We start from the raw sequence: 27,987 nt of genomic DNA, 5'->3' as shown, positions 1-27,987 counted from the left end.
TGCAAAATACTTCATAATGCTAATAGTTTTATGCTTTTTAACATTATACTTCAAATTTAAAGGGGAAAAACAAACACAAAGTGGTAACATACCAATGAAGTCAAAGGAAAATATTTTTTTTTCTTTGCAATTATTAATCTCTGCATCAATCGGAGAAAAGGTTTATTAGACGTTCATGCAAAGCCAGTCGAAAGCAAAGCAAAACTAAGCTGCTCTTTAAGGCACATAAAGAATTAAAACACTTTTAATTCTTTAAAGCCTTTACCATGAAATAATTGACAGAAAATTTTATTTTTTATTTAGACTTTTCATTGAACTCTCTGAAAAATGAAAGAACAGAATATATATATATATATATATATATATATATATATATATATATATATATATATATATATATATATATATATATATATATATATATATATATATATATATATATATATTGTATAAGTTAAATTGGATAATTTATTTGTATCAATTTTGATAGGCGTTTGTGTACAATATCATATACCTTTTCTGTTTACTACATGTGTTTGATTGTATAGGTCGGGGTTTTTAAGATCAGATAGATCACAATGAAGATGAAAATTCGTTATAATACTAATAATAATAATATAATGAGTTAAATCAAATACTGAAATGTATACTTTTGTGCTACTTTGTGCTGGCATTTTAAATAATACCCCACATAATGTAGTTCTAATGTAAAAAATAAATGAAAATGCACGGGCTAACAAAGTTTTGCCAAGACGCGTTGTACTGTAGCATTAAGCTTTCTCTACCACAGCAAAGCCACACCACATAATTCAAGAGTTTTAGTTTGCCATAGGTTGACCCCATTAGGATGTAAAAGTTTCTATAGCAATACATTTCTATATACTCTAGATCAGTAAACATGCAGCTGGAGATTAAGCCGTTATGGCGATTCCTGAATACTAAAAGATAACTTTATGTGGTTAGTGTTTATTGGTCCCTCATCTGGTTTCAGATAGTTTTTGCATTTAACTTCAGGTGGTAATATTTTATGCAATTCATTTAGATAGAGGAAAACAAGGAGAAAGTTATGACGGCTTTCACTTCTCCGCCTCATCAAAGAACCTCATTTTCTCAGAGTGCACAGAGTCTTTGAGCCGTTGAATAGAAGACGCCGTGTCCCCTGAGATGTGCTCTGCAGTGCCAAATATGTGGGTAATTTGTTTTGTTATAACCAGGGTTTCTTTGCTCTTACTTGTTTCTGTAGATGTTTGTTGAACTAAGTGTTTCTCAAACACTGTTTTTGTTGCACTTTGAGAATCTTGGACGATCCAAGCTTGCGCTTCATCTAACTTTGACTGTAAGGTAAGGCCTTCAGCTGGTTGGACTGAAACAGCAGATACTAGCTTGGCATGCTGGGATTCTGGAGTAGCTTGTATGTTGGATGTAATGATGTGTATTTTCCCAGACTTTAGTCTAACTGTATCATCTGAGGAAGATGAAACACCGGAAGACAAGATATTGATCTTCTCAGGCATGTTGGGCACATCTGCAATCAGCTCACTTCTGACTTCGACTTGGATCTCTTCAAGCCCAGCAGCTGTGGTATCATTGAAGTGTTGGACCGTGCCCTTTGTTGGGGAAGGTATGAATGGGCCAACAGGCTCACTTGTGATTGTAGAGCTGATATCGGCAAAAGCATCTGATGACTGGACAGAAAGGGGGGAACTTCCTTCGTCATCCCTTGTTTCCCCTACTGGGCTGCAATCTTCTATTTTCTCTGCTTTGTCAGGAACATTGCGTTGTTCCTTTGGGGATGAAAGGCCAAATTTGGGGAATCTAAACCAGCTTGTGCGTTCTGGACTTTTGGTAGCATCTTGCTTTGATTTTGCCTTGTCTTCCTTTTGTTCTGTGTGCTTTGTGGCTGATTCAACTGGTTCATGAGGTTCCTTTGAGATTTCAGTGTTTTGTTTGAGGTTATACACTTTTGGAACATCAAAGTCAGAGTCACCAGTTGATTTTAAAGTCAGTTTGGGTGATACATTTTCTTCTTTTAGCTCAATCTTCATCTGCAGTTGATCTTTATTATCTTCATGCACAGTTTGGACAGTTTCATCTTCAAGTTTAGAACTTAAAAGACTTAACTGTGGTATGTTGAAGCTAGGGAGTTTAAATTTACTTGAAGATCCATGAACCACATTACCGCTTTCTGTTTTAAGGGGTTCCAGTTCTGCCTTTGCTGATTTGGAGGCATCTATTTCAACATCCATCTTTGCACTTTTGATGATAACAGCAGAATCCTCCTCAAGCTCACTTCCATCGTATTCAGCCTTTTTTTCTTTGCTATGTGTCTCTGTTGTTACCTCATATGATGCACTGCCAAATTTAGGCATTTTTAAAGTTGGCATTTTGAATTTTAAAGGTGAACCTTTAGACCTGACTTCAGCCTCACCAGCTGTTGTTTCAACAATAGTCGAGTATTGTTTTTCTTCGTCTGCAGAGAGTTTAACTTCTGTTATCGTTTCAGTTTTAACTTCTCCGGGATCTGGAAGCTCAGCTTTTACTTCAGTCTTTTTAATGCTTGACTTTGAAAAAGAAAACTTGGGAAGTGAAAATTTACTCTTTTTTAAGTTTGTGTCAAGTTCTACAGTTGAGGATGCTTCCTGTATGGGGACTGCTGTAGATTCTTTAACATCAGCATCTGACTGGCAGATTTTGGTCTCTGTGGATGTGACAGCTTTCGGTATTTCAACATTGATATCTTTGTTTGATAAGTTAATGTCAGTATTACCCGCTTTGCCTTGTTCCACTGAAAAACCAAGACTCGGCAGCACAAACTTACGTCCTGATCTTTCTTTATCAGTTTCTGAACCCTGTAAATTTGTTGATGGACCCTTTATTTCAATGCATGGTCCTTCTGTGGTTACTGTAAGAACCTCCTCCAAAGTTGTACTTTCATCTTTTACTGTTTTGTTCAAGTCAGGTTCTTGTTTGTTCGAACTGTGAGTAGCAAGACCTAGTTTTGGTAGCTTAAATGTTGGCATTTTGAATCTGGAAGGCGATCCATCACTGTCCTTTGGCACTAGCTTTATGTCAGGTGTCTTAGTTTCTTCTTCATCTCTGTCAAATGGAGGACCCTCATCAGTTGTGCTGTATGTAGGGATCCCAAATTTTGGTAAACTAATTTCAGGCCCTTCAGTATGCATTGGAGTAGAGGTTTTTTTCAGCTCATCATCATCTGAAAGTTTGACCTCAGCTTTGACTTCTGGCAATGTAACTGCTACTTTTCTCTTTGATAACTCTAGGTCAGTGTCTGCTCCTTTGGCCTCTGCTACTGAAAATCCAAGACTTGGCAACTTAAACTGTCTTCCTTTTCCTTCATTTCCTTCAGTCTTTGGCTCTAACGATGAACTCTTACTTTCTCTGCTTGGTTCTGTCATGCTCCCTGGAATAACATCCTCTGAAGTTGTACGCTCACCTTCTTTGATTTCTACACTTTTATCAAATGGAGATGCTTCTTTAGCGGCGCTTTGAGTAGCGAGCCCAAATTTTGGGAACTTGAAATTTGGCATCTTAAATTTGGATGGTGATCCCTCTGTATTCTTCCTGTTTTCAAGTGGTTTGGTTTCAACCTCAATGGAAGATTTTTTTAATTTGTCACCAGCGATATCACCTTCAGCTTTCCCTTCTTGTTGTCTTACATCTGCATCTGTCTTTAAGCTCAAATCAATATCAGGCCTTTTTGCTTGCGGTACTGAAAAACTCAAACTTGGCAGTTTGAGTTTCAGTCCTCTCTCCTCATGTTCACTTACTAGATTACTTAAATCAGCTGACATCCCCTCAATTTCCATGCTTGATCCCTCTACAGGAACTGTAACTACTTCTTTAATAGCTGTAGTTTCGTCTCTGCCGGTTTTTGTATTTGTCTCAATAGAAGGTACTTCTTCAGAGGAACTCTGAGTAGTAAGCCCAAGTTTGGGAAATTTAAAAGTTTTCATCTTAAATTTGGATGTTGATTCCTCAATTTCCTCTTCTTCACCTTGAATTTTAGGTTCCTTACTTTCATTTTCTGTAGAGATTATTTTCAGTTCATTATCAGACATTTTGATTTCAGCTTGTTGTTGCGTAACATCAATATCTGTCTTCAAGCTAAAATCCATGTCCGGCACTTTGGCCTGTGTAACAGAAAAACCAAGACTTGGCAACTTAAACTTTTTTCCTTTTCCTTCACTTTCACTTTCCTCTGTTTTTGACTTCATTGATGGATCCCTAATTTCCGTGTTTTGTCCTTCTATGTTTAATGCAGTGACCTCCTCTGTTCCTGTTGTTTCTCCACCAACTGTTATGAGGTCCTTGTCCAGAGATGTGACTTCTTGGGTCGAACTGTGGGAAGATAACCCAAATCTTGGTAACTTGAATGTTGGCATCTTAAACCTGGATGGTGATCCTTCTGTTTCTCTTTTTGTACCTTTAAATTCTGGAGCTTTAGCCTCCACTTCAGATGATTTACTTAGTTTCTCATCAAGAAGTTTTGCTTCTATTTTGAGATCTGGTAACGTCACATCTACATCTGTTGTAGATAAGGTAATTTCAGTATCAATACTTTTAGTTTGTGTTGCAGAAAATCCAAGACTGGGAAGTTTGAATTTTCCTCCTCCAATTTGGTTTTCAGCTTCTGAGCTCTTTAAAACTGCTGATGGTGCCTCAATATCAGTATTTGGTCCACTTCCATCAGGTTCAAGAATCTCTCCAGATGTTTTAGAGTCATCTTCTCCTTTTCTGACATCTCTGTCTAAAGAAGGTACCTCTTCATTAGAACTCTGAGAAGAAGAACCAAATCTTGGTAACTTCAGTGTCGGCATCTTAAACTTGGAAGGTGATCCTTCTTTTTCTCTTCTTGTAACAATAATTTCTGGAGGTTTAGCTTCCATTTCAATTGATGTGTTTATTTTCTTTTCAGGGAGTTTGGCTTCCATATTGAGATCCTGATTTTTGACATCTGCATCTATTGTGGATAAGTTCATTTCAGTATCTGGTCCTTTGGTTTGTGATACTGAAAATCCAAGACTTGGCAGTTTAAATGTTCTTCCTTTTCCTTCATTTTCAGTTTCTATCCTTTTCAAATCTGCTGATGGCTCCTCAATATCAATACTTGGTCCTTCTTCCCCAGCTGCACGAATCTCCTTTGTAGTGCTATTATCACCTCCTCCTGTTATGACATCTTTGTCCAAATGAGGTACCTCTTCTGTGGAACTCTGAGAAGAAGCCCCAAACTTCGGCCACTTGAATGTCGGCATCTTAAACCTGGATGGTGATCCATCTTTTTCTCCTCTTGTACCTTTGATTTCTGGAGCTTTAGCTTCAAACTCAATTGTTTTGTTTAATTCGTCCTCAGTGAGTTGGGTCTCCATTTGGACTTCTGGAACTGTAACGTCTACATCTGTTGTAGATAAACTAATTTCAGTATCAGCCTCTTTGGTTTGTGATACAGAAAATCCAAGGCTTGGCAGTTTAAATTTTCTTCCCTCATTTTCAGTTTGTATGGTTTTAAAATATCCCAATGGTTCCTTGACATTAATACTAGGTTCTTCTGGTTTCTTTGTGCTGGATGCAAGGATGTCTCCTGAAGTTAATGTGTCACTTCCTTCCATTTTGACATCTTTGTCCAAAAGAGGACCTTTTTCTGTAGAACTCTGATAGGTTGTCCCAAATTTTGGTAACTTGAATGTTGGCATCTTAAACCTGGATGGTGATCCATCTGTTTTTTTACTTTTTAATTCCAGACCTTTAACTTCCACTTCTTCTGGTAGTTCAGCCTCCACCTTAACTCTCGGTTCTGTAGCACCCACATCTGTAGGCGATAAGCTAATCTCAGTATCAGCTCCTTTGGTTTGGGATACAGAAAAACCAAGACTTGGCAGTTTGAATTTTCCTCCACTTATTTCACTTTTAACTCCTGTTGGCTTTAAAGTTGCTGATGGAGCCTTAATATCTATGCTTGGTCCTCCGCTAGCTGCAAAAATCTCTCCTGACATTTTGGAGTCACCCTCTCCTTTTGTGATTTTTTTGTCCAAAGGAGGTGCTTCCTCTGTGGAACTCTGAAAAGAAAGTCCCAATGTTGGTAACTTGATATTTGGCATCTTAACTTTTGATGGTGATGCTTCCGTCTCCTTTTTTATACCCTTATATTCGGGCACTTTAGGTTCACTTTCAGATATTTTGTCAAACTTTTCTGCAGGAAGTTTAGCTTCCATCGTGACTTCTGGTACTGTAACTTCCACATCTGTTGAAGATAAGCTAATTTCAGTGTCAGCCCCTTTAGTTTGTGAAACCGAAAAGCCAAGACTTGGTAGTTTAAATTTTCTTCCTCTTTCTTCTTTTTCAGTCTCTGTAGTTTTTAATTCTGCTGACAATTCCTTGATATCAATGCTTGCCTCTTCCGTGCTAGCTGCAAATATCTCTCCTGAAATAGCTGTGTCACCTTCTTCTGTTTTCACATTTTTGTCCAAAGGAGGCCCTTTTTCTGTAGAAATCTGATAAGAAGTTCCAAATTTTGGTAACCTGAATGTTGGCATCTTAAACCTGGATGGTGATCCCTCTGTTTCCATTTTTGCATCTTTTAGTTCTGCAGCTTTAGCTTCAAACTCGGTTGGTTTGATCATTTTTCCTTTGGGGAGTTCTGCTTCAACCTTGACTTCTGGTCCTGTAACATCTACATCTTTTGTGGATAAACTAAGTTCAGTATCAGGTCCTTTGGTTTCTGATACAGAGAAGCCAAGACTTGGCAGTTTGAATTTTCCTCCACTTATCTCGCCTTTAGCTCCTGAGATCTTGACTTCTCCTGATGGAGCCTTAATATCAATACTTGGTCCCTCTCCACTTCCTGCAAGAACCTCTGAGTCAGCTTCTCCTTTTCTGACATCTTTCTCTAAAGGAGGTATCTCTTTATTAGAACTCTGATAATAAGCCCCATATTTTGGTAACTTAAATGTCGGCATCTTAAACTTGGATGGTGATCCTGTTTTTTCTTCTCTTGTGACATTGATTTCTGGAACTTTAGCTTCCATTTCAAATGATTTGTTTATTTTTTCTTCGGGGAGTTTGGCGTCCATTTTGATGTCTGGTAGTGTAACATCTACATCTGTTGTGGATAGGCTAATTTCAGTATCTGGTCCTTTGGTTTGTGATACTGAAAAGCCAAGACTTGGAAGTTTAAATGTTTTTCCTTTTCCTTCATTTTCAACATCTTTAGTTTTCAAATCTGCTGAAGGCGCCCTAATATCAACATCTGGTCCTTCTCCACCAGCTTCAAGAATCTCCCCTGAAGTGATATTATCACCTGTTTTGATATCTTTGTCCAAAGGAAGTACCTCTTCGTTAGAACTCTGAGACGAAGCCCCAAATTTTGGTAACTTGAATGTCGGCATCTTAAACCTGGACGGTGATCCTTCTTTGTCTCTTCTCGAACCTTTGATTTCTGGAGCCTTAGCTTCAAATTCAATTGATTGGTTTAATTTTCCTTCAGGGAGTTTTGCTTCAGTTTCTGCCAATGCAACATCCACCTCTGATGTGGATAAGGTAATGTCTGTATCAGCTCCTTTGGTTTGTGATACAGAAAAGCCAAGACTTGGCAGTTTGAATGTTCTTCCTTTTCCTTCATTTTCGGTTTCTATAGTTTTTAATTCTGCTGATGGTCCCTTAGCATCAGTACCTGGTTCTTCTATGCTAACCGCAAGAATCTCTCCAGAAATCTTAGAGTCACCTTCTCCTTTGTTGAAATCTTTGTCCAAAGGAGGTACCTCTTTCATGGAACTCTGAGAAGAAGCCCCAAACTGAGGCCACTTGAATGTTGGCATCTTAAACCTGGATGGTGATCCTTCTTTTTCTCTTTTTGAGCCTTTGATTTCTGGAGCCTTAGCTTCAACTTCAATTGATTTGTTAAACCTTTCTTCAGGGAGTTTGGCCTCCATTTTGATTTCCGGTACTGTAACATCTACATCTGTTGAGGATAAACTAACTTCAGTATCTGGTCCTTTGGTTTGTGATACTGAAAAGCCAAGACTTGGCATATTAAATGTTCTTCCTCTTTCCTCATTTACAGTTTCAATAGTTTTTAAATGTGCTGATTGTTCCTTGATATTAATACTTGGCTCTTCTGTGCAAGCTGCAAGGATTTCTCCTGTAGTTGTTGTGTCACCCTCTCCTGTTTTGACATCTTTGTCCAAAGGAGGTACTTTTTCTATGGAAGTTGGAGAAGAAACCCCAAATTTTGGAAACTTGAATGTCGGCATCTTGAACCTGGACGGTGACCCCTCTGTTTCCTTTTTTTCCTCGGATTTCATCCTCTGTTGTGTCACAATATCCTCTGCTTGTTGACCTTTGATTGGAGACACAGTCAGACTAAGACTTTGCATTTTAAACTTGTTTGCTGTTTCTTCATTATCAGGATCTGTAGCCCTGGGTTCAACAATGGTAACTGCAAGAACCTCATCAGGAATGTCAAGGTCAACTCCATCTCTTTGGGCCTCTTTGTCTAAAGTATATACTCCGGTAGTGGAGCGAGGGGTGCCAAGTCCTAATTTTGGTAATTTGAATGTTGGCATTTTGAATTTTGATGATGATTGTTCCACATTTTGTTCCTCAAAACCAGCATCAAGTATCTTTACATCAGTCTTGCTTTCAGTGAATATCCCTTCTACATCTTTCTTTGTTTCAGAAGCTTTTATTTTTGGCATTGTGATTCCAAGCGTTGGCATTTTAAACCTACTTCCTTGTCCTTCAATTAGAGGTTGAGTTTGCACTTCAGGTTTTCCGACTTCCACATTTCCAGTTGGAATTAAAATTTCTGCTTTTCCCAGACTAACATTAACTTTTGTGGCTGGGGTTTTTATCTTAGTTTCAGTGTCTGACAGCATAGTTTCTGTATTCTTTAACTGTGCCTTTTCTTCAGCTGTTATTACATCTACACTTTTACCTGAGTGTCCAAGAGAAAATTCTGGTTTATTTAATTTTGGCATTTCTATTCCGATCTTTGGAAGTTGCACATCCCATTCTTTTCGGGCAAACTCATTGTCATTCTTTAGAGTCTGAATTTCCGCTTCAGGTGACCTGGTGAGGGCCACCGGAGCTAAAACAATATTTTCTCCAGTGGACTCCGATAATTTTAGCTCTGCTTTAGCCTCGGAATATGACGTTCCAATTTCAGGTTTGGATGTTGAGTACTCAAAATCTTTATCAAATCCCATCTTTCGAACCTTTTCCTCTACCATAATACCAGATTCTGCATGTTCAGCATCCAGAAGTTTTGCCTCAGCTTGACCTTTAGGCAAGGTGACATCTACGCTAACAGCTTTTTTCAATAAGGTTTCATCTATTTCATGACCTTTTAGCTTCGGTAGTGATATTCCAAATTTTGGAATTTTGAATTTACTTCCTCTTCCCTCAGTTTCAGACACCTTAGTTTTAACATCAACAGATGGACTTACAGCAGTTTCTGGTATGTTACTGGTAATAGTAACACCATTCGTAGGTGACTTTGTGTCAGAAACATCAGTATTGAGATTTGGAGTAGCAGCTGCAAATCTTGGCATTTCAGAAGGAGACATTTTAAATTTTGATGATCCTTTAACATCTTTTGTTGAAATTTTTATTTCAGGAGAACTAAAAGTTTGTTTTGTAGAAGATCCACTTCCTTCAACCTCATGAACCTGTAGTTCTCCTTTGACATCAGCACTAATATCAAAACTTTTCAATCCATCTTTCCTGACTGATGACTCATCTGTTGAGTCAATGTATTCAAAACCATCGGGTTCAGGTATTTCTACTTTACATATAACTTCTCCAGTTTTCCTCTCATCTTTTCTTGTTTCAGTATTTAGGTCTTTTTCTTGAATTAAAGTTTGTTTTTGTGAGTCAATTCCGATATATGGTAATCTTCGGGATTTTGATGACATCCCAAAGCTTGGCATCGTTATCTTTGGTCTGGTCTTCACGGATTCCTTTGTTGCTGCTGATTCAGATTCGAGTTTTAAATCTCCTTTTCCACTTGCTCTATCAAAGTCTTTGTCTGGAAGAGTGTAAAGCTCTTTACCAGATATTACAATATGTTGCGTTTTAGCAATCATAGTTTCCTGTTCCTCGTTGCACCCTGTTGGGCTAGTATTGTCATCCTTTTGAGATGTATTAAAATCTATGTTGTTCTCAGTTAAAAACATTGTTTTGGAGATTTCTGAAGATGCAGTTATGTCAGACTTTTTCGTTACTTTTGTGGGTGTTTTTACAGATATTCTTTGTGCATTTGCATCTATGACAGTTATTTCTTCACGGATAGGCATTCCACATATATCAACTTGAGGCAGCTTAAATCCCGGTAGTTTTGAGACCGCTTCTTTCACACTGTTAACATCAATTGACATTTGCACTGTTTCACTTTGGTTTTCTTTATTATCTTTTTTAAAATCAGCTTTGGTTTCCTTTATTTTTGCAGTTTTCATAGATATGTCCTCCATACCTGGAATCTCAATATCTTCACGTTTAGGAAGCTGAGTGGTGGAAACACGGCCAGTTTTGTTTGTCGATTCTTGATCGTTAACTTTTTGCATTTCCTCTGAAATAGGAACATCACTCATGTCTGCTTCAGGTTGCTTACGCTTTGGACTAGATTTTTTGGATTGTTTCTGTTTATGATCCTTTGCTTTCTGTGTTTTTTCATCCCCTTTCTTTGGAGATTTGCGGACTGAAATGTCAAGCTCCACCTTTGGTAAACTGATCTGCGAGGTCATAGATTTGGATGGGGTTACCTTTAAACTCTCACTACTTTGGCTTTTGTCTTTTACGCCAAGCAGAGTCTGATCTCCCAGCAGTTTGGTTTTTGACTCAGAGCTTGTGATAACATTAGATCCTGTTACAGGAAGATCTTCTGTATCAACACTTGCTCCAAGAGTTTTAAGCCTTTTGGGGGAAGATTTTGCTTTTGGTTCTTTCTTGTGTGACTTGTCCTTTCCCAAAAATTTCATTTTTAATTCTGACCTCTCTTTCTTCCTATTTTTCTCCTCTGGGGATTTAAGAATTTGGTTTCCTTGATCAGTCAGAGCTACAGCTGAATCTGTTGATTTTAAGGTGTTTTCTATACTAATTAGTTGAAGGTTTTGAGTGTCACTTGTTTTCTGACCTTGCAGTTCAGACTCTTTAACTTCCCCTGACTTCTTACCTGCTTCTATATTGACTCCTAGTGTTTCTCCTAAGGGGTATTCAGTGCATTCAGGTGAAAGCGTATCTGATTCCTGCTTCAGCTGAGTGTCACCACTAATCTGCCTGGTTATTGGAACATCTGTATCCTGGTCTTCGGAGGAACTTATGCGACCTCTTTTTGTTAAAGTTGAGAGCTTTATTTTATGCTTCTTCTTTCCTTTCAGAGCATCCTGAGATTTTATAGGTGATTCTGTGTCACTTGTTGCAGGGCTAAGCTCAAGCTTTCTCTGCTCATCTGCTTCTGATGAGCTGTGAGACCTTGTGAAACGTGATTTACGTCCTTTTCCAAAGGAGGAGAACTTTGGCCATGAAATACGAGCATCCCCCCGCCTTCTGGATTTTCCTTTCACCCTCATCTCTGTGGAGCAGACGTCCTCTTCCTGATGGACAACAGAAATATTAAGTAATACCTATAGCTAAATCATTTAAAAAGGAGAGAAGATGACTTACCGGAATAGCATCAGATTCAATGGTTGATTCACTCTCTGTGATGTCTGGCTGCCGCTTTATGCAAAGCTTCATTTTGTAAGCCTGTGCATGCTCCAAAATCTGAATGGCATCTTCATATGACATGTTGTCAAAATACACTGTGGCGCTAAGAATCTGATCTCCTATAAAAGAAAGATCACAAGAAAAAATTTAATCTCCTCGTAAAACTTTCAACCTGTTGAAATGTGATGAGTGGTATTGGTCTGTAGTGATTGACAGAATAATATAACTAATGGTAATACTATTAAAAATTGTTTTAGGCAGAAAGAATCGTTACTGAATAGACATAACAATCAGAAATTCATTACTGCCTATTTGGTTTCTGGAAATGTTTTTCCTTGGCAAAGCTATAAATCCCTTGGTACTTTTTTACATGGCATCAGGTTGTGGCTAAAAACTCCAATGTGTCTTATTGGGATATATTTCAAATTTCCATCTATCTAAAGTGACAGGGAAAGCATTTATAAGAGAGTTAGTCAAATGAGTCCAAAAACTCTTATGGAGCTGAATAGAACCACAGCTCCGGTGAGAGGATCTGTTGATAAGCCTTTATGGAGCAAAGAGAAAAAACACAGTTGAAAGGCAGCTGTGTGGGAGATGCAGCAAATATCAAGTCATGTTTGCTCAAACTGTGATTTTTTTTTTTAAACAATTCCTATGGTGGAAATCTAATATTACAACACACCGACCGAGAGTAACCATGGTGATGCCAGCATCATTTTGTTAATGTCATCTTCTTAAAGAGTGACAGGAATTCAACGGTGTTTAGAGGCTTAAGATTCAATAGCTCAAAGTTTTTAGCTTTCAAACAGGGTGGCAGCCCTGTCCTCATCGTACGCTTTGAGCTATAATGGAACGATTATATTTATAGATCCCAAAAGACCTGAAGCTGTAATTTTAGAGAGTAAAATAAATACACGCCACACTTTTAAGATCATTATTTGTCAAATCTTTTGAATGCCATGTTTAATTTGTCCGCTTCAGACCAATGCATATGAAATCCAATTTTAGCAGATCAAAGGTAACAAAATGTTGAAAAGCTCAAGGTGGATACCTTTGGGAGGCTCTCTAAAGTAAAATGCAAAAGTTACACAAGTATTCAACAAAAAGGAGTTTGAATTAATCGATATCATAAAATGAAAAAATATTATAATAATAATAACCTTCTTTTACTTCCAAACTTTTTGAAGCAGGTGATTCTGGAACGATTGTCTTTATGAAGATCCCCTCTTTCCCTCCTCCACTGTAAACAAGACCTTCTGCACACCCGCCTTTGGCTGCGTTCACAATAATCCCACATTCAGGACTTTGGGCCTCCTGGAGACAAATCCAAATGAGGAAAGATCTTCTCACCTAGCTGTACTATTACCAGCCTGAATGGATCCTATTAATGGTAGAAGGGGTGAATGTTGTACCTTTGATTTACTCATTTTTGGAGTCGAAGTCCTTTCAAACATGGACCCAAGGCCAGACTTTTTACCTTTGTGTCCACTCCCAGTCTTGTGTTGTGGATCATGCTCTGCTTGAAACTAAAGAAAACATAATTTTAAAAACTTTTAAAATGTTATGCAGTTCCAATTAATCAAACCTAAAAACGGCTTTGATATTATTAAAATTTGCTCACTCTGGTTCCCAAGCTTTAGTGCAAATATTACCGGGTTAATTATGGGCTGTTTTGGTTTTTGACTATTAAAGTGAATATGAAACCAATTAAGATGAAAGAATATATTGTCTGAGTACATTGGCCTTTTTTTTCAGAATTCACATACTTCATTTGTAAATCAGGAAGCCACTATGCTCGCTGTGCTGAGTGACATTAAAACTACTATTAGCAAAACAGGCCTTGAACTCAGAACTCCAAGCTCTATGCCATAACCACTAGGCCACTACTCCCTAAAACATACATATAGATATGTATATAATACTGCCAATATGCTAGAGCTTCCCGAAACCGGAAGATAAAAAACTTGCAGTTTGTTCTCAAAGCCAGCAAATTAACTGTCGACAGAAAACTCAGCCAATAAGACATTAAGACTCAGACAATAAATCTTTCTCTTTCTTGAAAGTCAATGTTTGTGTGACTTGCTAGTAGTTTAGTGCACTTTACCTCTTTTTCACCTTCAGAGTATTTTGCCGCCTCAGGAAACTCCTGGACAGGTGATGATCCTTGTGGTCGTGGTCTCTCCTCTTCTGTGAACTGAGTTTGTTCTTCACATAACTGTGTAAGCAAATTAAGCAAAAAAAAAAAAAAAAAAGTTATTACCGGTACTATAATTCCAAATGGATACTTTTGTTAGTTTCCTTTACTGGAACAGCTACTCTGTTATTCAGCCCCAAAACATAGTGAATACAACAAGAAAATATTGGTCTTAAATAGAGTAATGCACCCTATAGCATTCAGTATAGGGTGTGCATCAGTCTATGCGATAAAAAATACTAATGCACGTACTGTTGCAACTTCTATTTTCCCTAAAAAAAAAAACTCTGCATGCAGTTTTTTATTTAAAAAAAACTGCATCTATTAGAGTGCCAAAGAAACTCAAGATAACAGTCGATGAAGCCAGACAGTTTGTTTAAAAAGTGCAAAATTTCAACACACATTATGTAAAGGCAATGAACAGTCAATTCAATTAAACCATACAGACAGACTGATTACAAAGGTAAAATAATCTAAGGTAACCAAGCAGATTGCTTCAAGTCATCACAGAGAACTCCCTGGAGTCAGCCAAGATGGAAAAATCACTGGCTTGGTGTTATTAATTTTGCAGGAATAGATCGCACTGAGAACGCTTTTTTTAACCGAATAAAAACCTTGTGCAGAAACAAGGCCTATGCAACAATGGACTGGGGGTTTGAGAAAACACAAAAAAAACACAGAAGCATTAATCCAGGAGTATTAAGTAAAAAGTAGATGTACAGTGGATTCATGTGGAAGATAATAACAGCTAAGTAGAAGAGCTCTACACTGCAAAAACAATCCAGAAATAAGTAAAAAATGGCTTAAATTAAGTATATTTAGCCTTAATTTGAGTAGATAAATAAGATGATTTGCCAATGGAATGAGTATTTTTACTCTTAAAATAAGATAGTTAGATAATATTTACTTGAAATAAGAGGATAAAATAGTTTTTTCTTATTTTAAAAGGAAATTGTCTTGTTCCATTGGCAAAGTGTCTTACTTACCTCCTCAAATCAAGGAAAAACACACTTATTTTAAGAAAAAATAACTTATTGAGATTTCTATTTTTTGCAGTGTAAACCTGTGTTCAAGTCCAGAAAAACATCAAATTCAGACACACAGAAAAAGCTCAGGTAGTGGCTATGTCTTTATGAGAAACAGAGTTAACCACAATAGGATGGGACCATGCAGGAGGGAGTCACAGCCAAACAATACAGCATACAAGATGGAAATACTGTGAAGAGAGAGGAAAAAAAACAAACAACTAAAAGTCACTACACTTAGATGATCATGTCAACCATAGTTAGAGGTCAGGGGTACCAGACTTAGAAGAGAGAGAAATAAAGAGATGTGTAGAGACTAGAAGGAGCTAGAAGGAGCCAAGGAGAATTTCTCCCCCTGGAGCGGGCTCTGCACTCTGCCCACCTCCACTCTCTCAAGATTATACCCCAGAAAAAAAGAGGCAATGAAAGCTAAACGTTAATGTTTACAGTGTTTAGCTTGCAGCTTAAGGTTTTAAAGTATTCTTGTTTTAAAAAAGAATTTTTAAAAAATAAAGATATTACGTAATTTCCATTATACAGAGTGAGGTAAATGTTGTCAAAATTAAAATTGGAGGCCAATTAATCCATCTCAATTAATCTTATCTGAATAAAAAAAAAAAAAATTTAAATCATCCTGTTTTTTTACGTCTTCAAGACATGCCTGTAGTCTATGTAATGGGTCGGTTTTATCAGAATGAATGGGCAAATTTAGCTGAGTATCATCAGCACAACAGGGGAAATCTGTTCCATGCTTTCTGTCTCAACATCTCCACTTTGATTTAACTATAAAACATACATTATCGAAACAGAAGTTGTTCATTCAAACTCAATCCAATAACCTTAGATTTTGCAGCTAGTTTATTTTATTTCTTTAAAATGGCTCTTTGAATGATGAAAGTTACAGACCTCTGTTTTCCATGCAGTGCCAGGATGCAGAACTTTAGGCTGGTCAGGAGACTTGGCTCCAGTTTCTTCTTATATAAAAGTCTCATTATTTTCTTTGTGAGAAAAAGCTCTTATCTCGACATGTATTTGTTTTGAGCAGAAGAAGAACATTTATTTAACCACATTACTTATGAATGTACACATGACTTTCAAGACCGCTCATCATCAGACCTCATGGCTTTCTTTATTTTGCTATTTATTTTCATTATTAGTTAACATTGTATTTCTTCCTTAAACCTCTATTACCTCCATTTTTGTCAACTTTTGCCATGCCCATCTAGTAAGGTTAACGCCATCACATAATCAAACACCTTTGCAGTACCTACACTGCAAAAACAAGCTAGAAATAAGTACAAATTTCTTAAATTAAATGTATTCACCCTTAATTTGAGTAGGTAAATGAGATGGTTTGCCAATGGAATGAGTATTTTTACTCTTAAAATAAGATAATTAGACAATATGCACTTGAAATAAGAGAATTTAACTGTGTTTTCTTATTTTAAGTGTAAATTGTCTTGTTCCATTGGCAAAATGTCTCTTTTATCTCCTCAATTCAAGAACAAATGCACTTATTTTAAGAAAAAATGACTTATCTGGATTTAGATTTTTTGCAGTGTATAATTACAGTTTAATTTCTGCAGAAATGATACATTTTATGAACCGTTATAATGATGAAGGGCTTGAATTTGGAATCCCATAAAAAAGTTGTCCGGGATTTTTTGAAGTAGGAGAAAATGGTGTCAAGTAAGGATACTAAAATGCTGCATGGTTCCAAATGTTCCTGTAGTGAGAACACAAAGTCCAATTTAATTTTATTAGAAATAAAGCTATTTTCTGAAGTCATCAGAGCTTTGTTGGATAATGGGAGAAATCAAACGGCATCATACAGATTAAAGAGAACGGCAGACAGGCCAGAGATCATGTTAAAGACAGGGTTAGGTTGTCAAATAATATCCCACGCTCTGATTTTCTTATGGAAAATGTTCTTTCAATTATTAGAAATTAGAAATTGCACGAGCTGTACAACTATAAATTTACAATTGTTAAATCTTTCTTACATGTTACCACACTCAATGGAAAAAAACACTGCAAAAGGGGGTAAAAAAAGGTATTTTGCTGAGATGAGTCTAACCCGATTTTGTATAATACATGCAAAACTCCATGCAGTGCAAAACATTACCAACAAAATATTTCTATGTTAAAAACATACAATTTGACACTCATTGGTGTTTCTTATAAAAACAGAATATTTACTCACAGAATCGTCTTCTGTGGTAGGCTCTGGCGCTGGTAGTCTTCTCCCTGCTAAGAACACACAAAAAAAAATTTATAATAAAATGTCAGTTTCCATGACTAGATTTGCATGCATATGGAACAACCAATCTGATATTTTTTTTAACTTTGGTCTTTTTTATATATCTATTTTTCATCCTACATTAATCTTGTCTGGATATGTTTTGTTTCTTGTTTCCTCTGCAATTGATTGTAATAGTTACATATCTTCTTTAGCATTTTCAAGCCTGGCTTCCCTTTCACAGCAGCTGCACATTTACCTTGTAATGCCACAAGCCATGATATCAATTTTTAACATTGGTGGAACAATGTTCATGCAAGTTTTCTATGCAAAATCTAAAGACTGCAGTGCCCTTTGCAAAACACTTACTTACTTTAGGATAAGATGTATATGGATTATTAAATGGACTTTAATTAATACCGGACCTAAAAATGCACCAATTAAGCATTCAAAAATCCTCTGATGTGTTTTTTATTTTCTTGATTACTTTTTTTTTTTCTTTCTTTGTAGTTTCAATTCACTGATCATACATTTCATAAATTCATACATTCATAAACACTGGATTAACAATAATAATATTTCTGCTGGTGCCTAGATAGATAGATAGATAGATAGATAGATAGATAGATAGATAGATAGATAGATAGATAGATAGATAGATAGATAGATAGATAGATAGATAGATAGATAGATAGATAGATAGATAGATAGATAGATAGATAGATAGATAGATAGATAGATAGATAGATAGATAGATAGATAGATAGATAGATAGATAGAAAGATAGATAGATAGATAGATAGATAGATAGATAGATAGATAGATAGATAGATAGATAGATAGATAGATAGATAGATAGATAGATAGATAGATAGATAGATAGATAGATAGATAGATAGATAGATAGATAGATAGATAGATAGATAGATAGATAGATAGATAGATAGATAGATAGATAGATAGATAGATAGATAGATAGATAGATAGATAGATAGATAGATAGATATATTCTTTCAGGTTCTCACAGGTTTCATCAGACACTGGAGCCGACTATGAGACTACTTAGAGTTTTTCCTGGCAATGATTTCCTCAGAGACCCTCTACCTCCTCCTTCTGTTAAGTGATCCTCTGTATTGATCCTCACATTAAAACTGCCAGACTTATAGACCTGTTCCTCAAGGTCATCAGTCCAGAAGAATCTACCTTTAAAAAATAAATACATTCTGACAAATATAATGGTTATTATTATTTTTGAATGATCCAACTATTATACTATTCCTATTGATCTTTGTAAATGTAAGACAATTAACAATCTTACACTAGGCCATTATCCAAGATAGAGAAAATATCCCAATTTAACCATGTTTATGTTTATTTTGTGTTTTATGTTTGATGATTTATTTTGTCGTGAAAACTAGTTAAATATGTGTGGTAACAAGAAGGGTTAGGTTTTATTTAGAATAACCTAATTTCGGAGCATTAGGAAAAATCGAGGGAAGCTCATAAGCTAAGTTATGATTATTATTTTATTTTTTATCATTATTAAACAACATTTAAATAAGCCAAATATAAATATATATTAATATTATTAAGCTGAAATGCTTGCAGGCGAGCATTTGCACGTTTTATTTTCTATACAAAGCATCACACCCCACCCTCAGCCTTACAGTAATGTATGTCATGTGGACAGGTCGTTCAGTTTAAGTGTTTTAGAAGACGGCAGAAGGCAGAACACCAATAGGTTAAAGTCTTCCTGCTTTTCAGGGTGCTTTGTTGTTTCGAAAAGAACCAGTCAAAAAGACTACAGCCTGGTCATCTTCTTTGTGGCTTCTGTCTAGTAAGAGAGAGCGATTATTGAATCATTTTAAAAACATAGTACCTCTTTTAGTTGTTTGGAACTTATTTTTAAATATCTGCGGCTGCAAACATCATAATGTCAAGAGAACAGAAAAGTAGTAAATATATCAAACTTTTTTAAGGCCAGCATGTAACTTCTAAAATCCTCTCCCCCAAATCAAACAGCTTACCTACCTACAGCTGCTGGTGGTGTGTCTGGAAGCAAGCCGTGCGTTATTAAGAAGCTCTTCTATCTGTCCTCAAGCAATCCCTTAGTGTGTGTGACTGCCAAAGTGAATAAAGTCCTTTGTTCACTCGCAGATAGAAAGAGGCGGGACACTTTTAGGTGTAAGTGGTGCCTTGTCTTAATTTTTTATCACACCCATACTTCATTTGTGATCTATAATGGTCCTCTGTATTATTGTGGTGCAGAAGTCACTGAAACATAACTGCTTTTCCACACATCTAAATTGGATGTTATGACCTAATCTGTTTCTTTTGGATTTAGACTGGTCCGTCTTTGAGGCATTTCTGTTTTAGGTTAGGTTAGGTTAGGTTAGGTTAGGTTAGGTTAGGTTAGGTTAGGTTAGGTTAGGTTAGGTCAGGTTAGGTTAGGTTAGGTTAGGTTAGGTTAGGTTAGGTTAGGTTAGGTTAGGTTAGGTTAGGTTAGGTTAGGTTAGGTTAGGTTAGGTTAGGTTAGGTTAGGTATAGCAAGGTGGGGCGAGGCTAGGAAAGGCAAGGCAAAGTACAGTAGGCATTCCAGGATAGCTTTTCAAACATCAGATTTTCAAAGTTACTTTGATGAAAAATAGATAAGTAATTTTAGAGTGACTTTACATGAAATGAGATAAAACAGTCTCTATTCTTACGAAAACAGTGCTAATATTATACTAGTTACATTATCCTGCAGAGAGTTAAAGGTATAATAGAGGAGTTTTGCAAAACTTTTAAAAGACCCGCCTTCTCCACTTTTTAAAAGACCCTGTACCTGGTCCCGAGAGGGAACGCCTTTTAAACGCGTGCAAGAGCATGCACGACCCCATTTCTCCTCACGCGCATTCTTTTTAAAATTTGCTGTTTGCATTAGTTTTTCCACTATTTCAGACTCACCACCGGTAAGTAAAAATGGGCACAAGCATGTAGGAGGGCCTTACGTAAACATCACCAGAATAAAAAAAAAAGTACATCCTCCACTATACCTTTAAGATCAAGGAGTGAAGAATGTTTTTATGGTTCTTATTTCTACAAAGTGTATTTTGAAATGAAGCGTAGGTTTTGTGTGTGACTGGTCCTTCAGTGCCTGTTCACACACAAATTAAATATTTTCATATACTTACTTATACTTAATTATTAACAGTAGTCTAGCTGTAAAAAAAGAAAGAAGGATGGTGGGTTTTTTTTGTTTTGTTTTTAGCATTTTCACCCTTATTATTATATTAACCTAAAGCAGTATGCACGGTATGGTTGGTACATGTCAGGTATGTCAGTCATTGACCTCGACCAAGGCACCTCACAGTAGAACTGCAGTCAGTGCCTGGACTGGCATGGCTATCAATGCCCCTACATAGTTAGGGACCAATGCAGAGGACAAATTTTCCACTGGGATGTGCTTCATAGTCATTGCTCATAGGCTACTTGTAAGCCCACAGCCCGCCAAATGTTATAAGGGTAATATTATTGCCATTACTTTTAATATATAGTAGAAATTTTACACATTAAGTAATAAAATGTCCCAGGGGATGGTATGAGGGGATGGTCATTTAAGAAGCGGGATGCCATCTCCCCTTATCCCCCCTCAATTTTGGTGCTGAGTATTAATACGCTGAAATGATGACTGACATTGAAATCCAATAAAAATCTTAATCTAGCGTATTTAAATATAGTGTTTTACTGAAGATGTCATGGTATAACCCTTAGATAAAAGCATTTTAGTTTGTTTAAATCTCTTCTGTAGAAGCTCCTGGAAGCTCCCTTCTTCTCTAAACTCCTGGAAGATTATGTAGTTTATGATTTAGGCTCTGGGTTTGTGTTCAGTTTTTGTGCAACAGACAGACACAAGCTCCTTTAACTCAAGGGCAGTTTGCGTGGATCCAGTGTTTAACAAGATTTCAGCAAAGTGGTTTGGGGGGGGGGGTAAATTAGATTTTCTGCATAAACTGTAAGGACATGCGACTGCAAAAGCACATGTTTTCAATCTATTAATCTGCTGCAAAAGTACGGTGAGTTTCATCACAGCTCTGGAATGTGTCTTACTTCGCCTGCCATAACATGCTTTACACATAAAAGGGATGACATACAACCATATTCGTCAATCAGAACTACAACCTCATAAAGGTGTTTGTTTTGACTTGGACTGGCACTTGACTCAGTGTTGACAAATTTTATGAATATGACTATTCAGTCAATTGACTCGCCTTTTTTTGACTCTAACCAATCACCAATGTTACACAATAGCAAGAAAATATGTTCCTGTAATTTAATCTATTTAATAAGAGCATAAAAGGTCATTTTGCTTAAAACTCCCCTGCTAGGACACAAAAAAGCTACCACCACACATACACCCCATATGGAAATATTATTTACATATCCCCATTCTTCAATGTAATGGCTGATTCTCCATATAAGTTAATATAATTCCAGAATGATATGAACTAGTTACAATGCTCTAACAAAGGAAGAGAGCAGCATTTCTGCTGCTAAATCTGACAGACTAAAAATAGATCCAGATCATTAGTTTTTGCCTGCTCTGTCAGAGACCCTCCCAGGATCTATTCCTAGTCTCTTTAATTTCTACTTCTCGCTGTGCTTGAGCATTGCTCTAATAATTTCAGAGCAAAAAAAAAACTCCACATTTTCAGTTAGATGTAATTAAAGGTGTCGTCAGATGAAGAAAGCTGTGCAAAAACAGAAGCAACAGCCCGTGAAGAGATTCTTCAGGAATGTTTCCCTAATTGTATCAAGTCTTTCTGTGCCCGAGTCTCTTTATTAGCATCGTAATACATCGTAACACTGGGCTGTAGCTTTTGATAATTTTACTAATGGAGTAATCTTGCAATACTGTTAATTGCTAATTAGGTTAATTAATTGGTCTTAAAGGAGACATTCTGAGTAAATGTACACACAAAAAATTTTTTTTGAAGTAATATATATTCAGTAAAGCAAAAGTAAAAAGTAGTCAAGTAGGAGTAGAAAAAGAATCTGGTTAAAAGGCTACTATTACTAGAAGTACTGAGTAACTGTTGAATTATAACGACAGATAAAGTTTTCAAATTAGATAATCAGGCAGTGTGAAAATTCTGGTATTTTAAAAAGTAAAATGTAGAACAATGATTAGAAGATTAAAGATTCAGATATAAGAAAAAGTGTATCTATATCAAACTCAGGAAAGCATCCTCTACAGTAGGTAATGTATAAATGTTTGAGTAAGGTGAGGAACTTCCAGAGAGAATATCTGCTGTATATTCACCTGATCTCCAAACAACTCAAGTTACTCGCTGTGGATCGATCAGCTAGAGGTTTAACACATTTAAATTGACTGCAAATCAAAATCTGCCTTGTAGCTAATTTTGACATTTTTAACTCATAGATGGTTTTATGTTAAAATGATCATCCATGAGTATTAAATTGTTCACTTTAAAGAAAGTTCACTTTAAAGAAATAAATTAATCAAGAAGGAATAGTGATTATATTCACAAGAATATTTAAGTAAATGTAAAAACTTTGGTGTGCTTTTTTTTTTTTTACTGAAGTTAGTCTAACCGGGTAAATGTAAACAGTTACTACTGATCTTTACACGTGAGGAGCTCTGAATGAAGCATGTGTACTGAAAAATAGTTTTTATTTTGAATAAAACATGCATCTATTTTTTATAGTTGCTGTTTTAATACGTCTTTTAGTGGACTGTTCTTACTTAAAAATTTATATATATGTTTTAGAGTCTGAGTCTTTTAATTTAAATTTAAAGCACTCACTATATTTAATGATTGGCTTTGGGATGCCAAACCAAATGGACCTCTATTCTGTCACAGTGCAGTCCATGGCTTTATATCACCTACTACACAGTGACCCTGAGACCCACACAGCCTCAGTTAGTGTGCATGGCTTTTAATTCTGCATTCCTTGTGGAGATAGTTTGTGTGATCGGGGGTGGGTTAGCAATGACCACTGATTTTTGTATGGGAACAGATGTGGATAAATCAAAGAGGTTCTTGGTCAGTCTTCTCTCTAGAAGTTAAACAAATTTAATTATTTGGGTGAGATTTCAAACTTTGAAGTCATGCTCTGCCCCTTCATCATGCAAAGAAAATACTATTTATATCATTATTATTGTTAATATAATTTAAATAATATATATATTTTATAACTTTATGTCCGCATATGCGTTGAGCCAACTGAGAAAGTTGATTTTTCAAAAGCCCTGGGAGTAGTTTAAACAAATATAGTGGCTATTAATGTACAAATCAGAGTCAACATTTGAAATTAAGTCCAAGATGGCCGACTAGCTCTTTGTTTAAAACTATGACATCACATTTTGGAGGCTGGGAAAGGTCTTCAACTGTACCAAATTTAATGTCTCTAAGACAAAGAAAATGCAGTCCTACGCTGTGCAGCTTAGTGTTTTCATACATTCAAGGTGGGGATTTTTTATATTGTTGAAATCATGATAATACCACTAACCATCATGATAAGATTGATTTTAAGGCCATATCATCCAGTCCATTCTAACATTAATGTTGACAAAGGAAGAGAAACTCTCAGCTAATGCAGCATTGTAAGTAGTTTGCTTTCTAAGTTTTGTTAGCAAAATAAAAAACTCAGACCCCAGTGATACATTTAGCAAATCAAACCAGAGTGTAAACATGCTAGCATCACACTAGTACTTAAGCAAACCCTATTCGGCACAGGTGCATGATGTAAAGTAAAGGAATTTGTTTCTGATAAGATTTGTTTAAATCAAAAACCAGTTCATCATTTCATCAAGGATCCCTCTTTGGGCAGTGTTGGCCTAGTGGGTTAGAGCAGTGCGCTTGTGCACTGAGAAGGTTGCAAGTACCTGATCAAAACCCTTTACCCCACACTACTCCCCAGGAACCACACAGAGGGAAGGGTCAAATGCAGAGAATGGATTTCCCCATTGTGGGACAATAGAAGAGATTTGCATTTACAATCAGCTTCAGAGACTCCAGAGTAGCACCCAAAACAGAACTTAGATTCTGGAACGCTAACTTAACTAAATCCTGGTGCCTAAACAAATGAGCAAAGTAACTGTGCTGGATAGAAGCAACCAAACTTAGCTCTCTAAGCCTGGTCTTTTCCATCTTGTACACCTCTTCCCTGGTCCAACTTCAGTTCAGTCTAGTATCTAAAATGCGAATCGTTGTATTTAAATAAAAAAAAGGATTAGATAAAAAAAAAAATTGAAAGAGCTAAATATTACTCAACTAGAACTTTAAGGATTCCTGTAACAATTGTACCAGTATTCAGAGCGTCACATCTCTGCTCTACCCCACAGAGGAAATAAACTGCTGTAAAACAATCTGAGTCTGAATCTCTGGGGCCTTTTTTTCCTTAAAGACTAAATAGGACTAATCATGACAAGGCCTTCGGCTGTGTAATGTTATACATAGTCATTATAAGAAGCAAGGCTAGACATTTTAAATCAGTATTAATCTATTTAATTGTCTTAATCTGTCATTGCAGCTTTGTACGCTATACAGAATCTTGCTCACTAACACAGAGTGGCAGACTTAGACCTTAAAGCCTTCACAGGACACAAACCCTCTGCTCTTACTAATAGGCCACCACTAATATACAAGCACTCCATATTCTCTTTAAAAAGAAAGGCTGTCCTGTGGGGTTTTGTTTGAGAAGTTGCATATAACTCCCTCAAAAAACAACTAAGGCAAGGCAAGGCAAATGTATTTGTATAGCACAATTCAGTACAAAGACAATGCAAAGTGTTACATGATTAAAATACAGGAAAATAAAACAGAATCAAAGCAAGTAGGAAAAAAATAAATAAAACCAGATTACAGCAGGATCTGCAAATAATTGGTGTGTTACATTCATTTAGCAAAACCTATCTGGACCTTTTAATAATAATGAAATGTATATTGTAATCCAATTGCTCTATAAAGCTATTAATGATGATTTTATTTTCCTTTTTTCCACTATATGCATCAGCTTGACTCTTAGGGTCATCAGATGTCTAAATATAGGCTTAAATATGTTAGATCAGTAGTGTAGACAAAAATTATTTAGACGATTATTTAGATTATTTAGATGAACTGTAGAAAACACTGTTTCCCATTCTGACCAACGAAGCACCATTCAACTATAAATAAATCACCTTTAACCTTCAGTCAAACATTTTTTATTGACTTTTATCCATTTATCTAACCATCTAAGTTTAAATTTAAGATCTTCTTTAATATAAACTTTATCTAAGAGATTGATTTAAAAAAAGCCTTGATGTGGATTTAATTTCAGCTTCATTATACTCTTTAATCTGGAAAACTTAGTAAATTTACTTCCCACTCCCTTTATTTAGATACAGGAAACTAAAATAGTTTATTGTAATATATTCCTAAAAACAGCTTTTAACTATTTGTATAAGAGTCTTTCCCTCTGAAATGTGTTTCTCATGTTGGACACAAGGGGGCAGAGTTCATTCAGTTTTTTCTTTAGACAAAATTTCAGGAGGAGTCCTTTTATTTATCTAAAGGGGAATATCAACATTCATTTAAAAAATGCCTTCTGGGTAATTATTGTTCTTTGACATGTCATTTTGTTCTCCTTTATGCCAAATGAAATTAAAAAGCTTTTGTAAATGAAAATAAATGCACACTCAATACTTGAATGTCAATTTTCTGACATGATGTGGTTGTGTGTTGGGTTAGTGGAGGGGCAGCCAGCTCCTCTACACAGTCATATGGTATTGATCAAAACAGTGAAAAATGTCAGCTGAAGGTAATGTATTTTATATAAGAGAGAGTCAATCCTGATGTAAGCATACTTCCGGTCAGAAAGCATAAATTAATAATTCAGAGTTGTCTTAAGGCTGCACTCTGAAGCTCATGCATAGGAATAAATCAAGCTTAGGCTAAATGAAACAGAGAAGCCTATTAAGGAAAACAAACAAACAAGATTACTTTGTTTTGATCATTTTATATTCACTCCATCAAAGCTTTTTTTGGTTATATGAGATTGCATGAAGCTCAATCGCTGTTTTACTTCTGCTTCTCACATTTCTCTTTTTTACTAATCTGTTAATGATTGCCCTTCATTTGACCTTGACTTTTACTTCATATTTCTTGAGATATTTCTTCTAGATTTCTTTATACATTTTATTTTTGTTGTATTCATGCACAAAATTTCCGTTTGGCTTTTTGCTGAAATTTAATGTTTCCTTTAGTGAGCCAAAATTTACAAAATTCTAAACCAACATCCCTAGCTGTATTAGATCGGCTATTAGTAATGGTAACGATGTCATTTGCATGACTTTGTTTGAACTGTATTGTCCTTTTAAGATCTATTTGTATCTACATGTAAAAAGAAGACAGTTTATCTCCCACAAAAAATTGAAAACTTTTTGAGAAAAAAAAACACAAAATTATGGATAGAAAGGCCTTCTGCTTAGTGAAGTTGGACACTTTGTAGCCTGACTGGCTCTGACTGGATGATCAGGAAGTAAATATCCAATAATTTTCTGATTAATAGATTCACTATTTGAAGTTCTATTTGTCCCAAAGAGAACAACAACTTACAGAGGCGACGTTAGTTTACTGCAAGATGAAGATAATCTTAAGTGTGAAGATTTATTCTTTTGTGCGGTCTTGTTCTTCACATATCCTACTGGATTAGGGTATAGTAGTTTATTAAGTTTATTTAAAATAAGGGTCCTTATGACAATATTTTTCTCCATCTAGGGGTGCATGTTCTAGAATCTAGAATCATATCTAGGATCTAGATCTAGATTCTAGATGTATTCATGTTTGTAAATTTTTTTAGGTGTGCTTAACCAGGAAACTCAAAAACACCATGAGAACTGACTTTATACAAAAAATTTATAAATTTTATTAACAGAGTTAACTAAACAATAGGATTGAAGTTTACGAGCTTGAAACCTCCTACTCTATGTGAAGTTTGAATCTTTTATCGAGCATACAAACTTGTAAATGTTCTTCTGTTGTTGCACAAAACACGACAATGACGACATAAGGATTTCATTGGATCCCTTCACAGCTGTTTCTATTTTTGGCATCAGTGGTTTTTCTCATCCCGGGACGGATATTTTGCTGCCTACCTGATTTCTTATTTCTTGAAATTAAACTGTAACTTAGTGTGTTTGTATTTTAGCCTGGGGTCCAGACGCTCTGCTGGAGGGAGAGAGGAGAAATGCAGACACCTTCTAAAGACGACATCCTCAGACGCTCTACTGCACTCTGAAGACACACCCAGCCCTTACTGCAAGTCAGTATCTCAACTCAGCATCAGCACCAGCTGAATCCTGCATTATCTGCCTCCATGGCAAACAATATCCCCCACTTCCCACTGAACCCTGCTGCTCCCTCACTTCACTCCTTATAGGAGACTATGTCATGTCGGATAAAAACAAGGTAAAGGAGTTAAGAGCCTACCAGTCCCAGAGGAGGCAGCATGCCAGTTGGGGAATGCCAGATGGAAACAGTCGCACATTTTGGCAGCGAGGTTTAGAGCCGATGCAGCAGAGAGCAGGTCTGGGGTCGGGCAGGAAGAGGGGATGGAGGCTCAGGCAGGTGCTGCTGCAGCTGCTGCTTCTTCCCTCCACCTCTTCTTCAGGCAGCAGGTCAATCAGTGGCGAGTGGCGGCAGAGTGAGGGATTGTGAGTTGCAGAGAGAAAGAGAGAACGAGGGGAGTTGGAGGTCTAGCTTCTCTGTCTGAGTTGTCTACAGAGTGAAGAAAACTCCCTTGTCTGTGTCGTAAACATGGACCTG

The 27,987-nt window shown here is 36.4% G+C and overlaps 1 protein-coding gene across 2 annotated transcripts; it reads right to left on the bottom strand.

The window, feature by feature from the left end:
* Positions 1–610: 610 nt before the first annotated feature.
* Positions 611–27,987, bottom strand: LOC119796223 (protein AHNAK2). 2 transcript variants are annotated; one of them, XM_038304681.1, is made up of 8 exons: positions 27,652–27,987; positions 17,141–17,187; positions 13,823–13,933; positions 13,131–13,244; positions 12,879–13,032; positions 11,677–11,837; positions 2,206–11,606; positions 611–2,016 (listed from the first exon to the last, which is right to left on the bottom strand). In XM_038304681.1, the coding sequence occupies exons 1-8, from the start codon at positions 27,707–27,709 to the stop codon at positions 1,077–1,079; spliced, it is 10,986 nt and encodes a 3,661-aa protein (XP_038160609.1). In that variant the 5' UTR covers positions 27,710–27,987; the 3' UTR covers positions 611–1,076. The 2 variants fall into 2 exon arrangements, with proteins under 2 accessions (XP_038160609.1, XP_038160608.1); XM_038304680.1 differs by having other exon boundaries at positions 611–11,606; positions 27,652–27,986.

Source organism: Cyprinodon tularosa, unplaced genomic scaffold, assembly GCF_016077235.1.
Source record: "Cyprinodon tularosa strain WSP-4 unplaced genomic scaffold, ASM1607723v1 ctg54, whole genome shotgun sequence".
In the NCBI taxonomy this organism is placed as follows: domain Eukaryota; kingdom Metazoa; phylum Chordata; class Actinopteri; order Cyprinodontiformes; family Cyprinodontidae; genus Cyprinodon; species Cyprinodon tularosa.
Note: the sequence above shows the minus strand (reverse complement) of the source record. Positions and strands in the feature narration are given on the sequence as shown.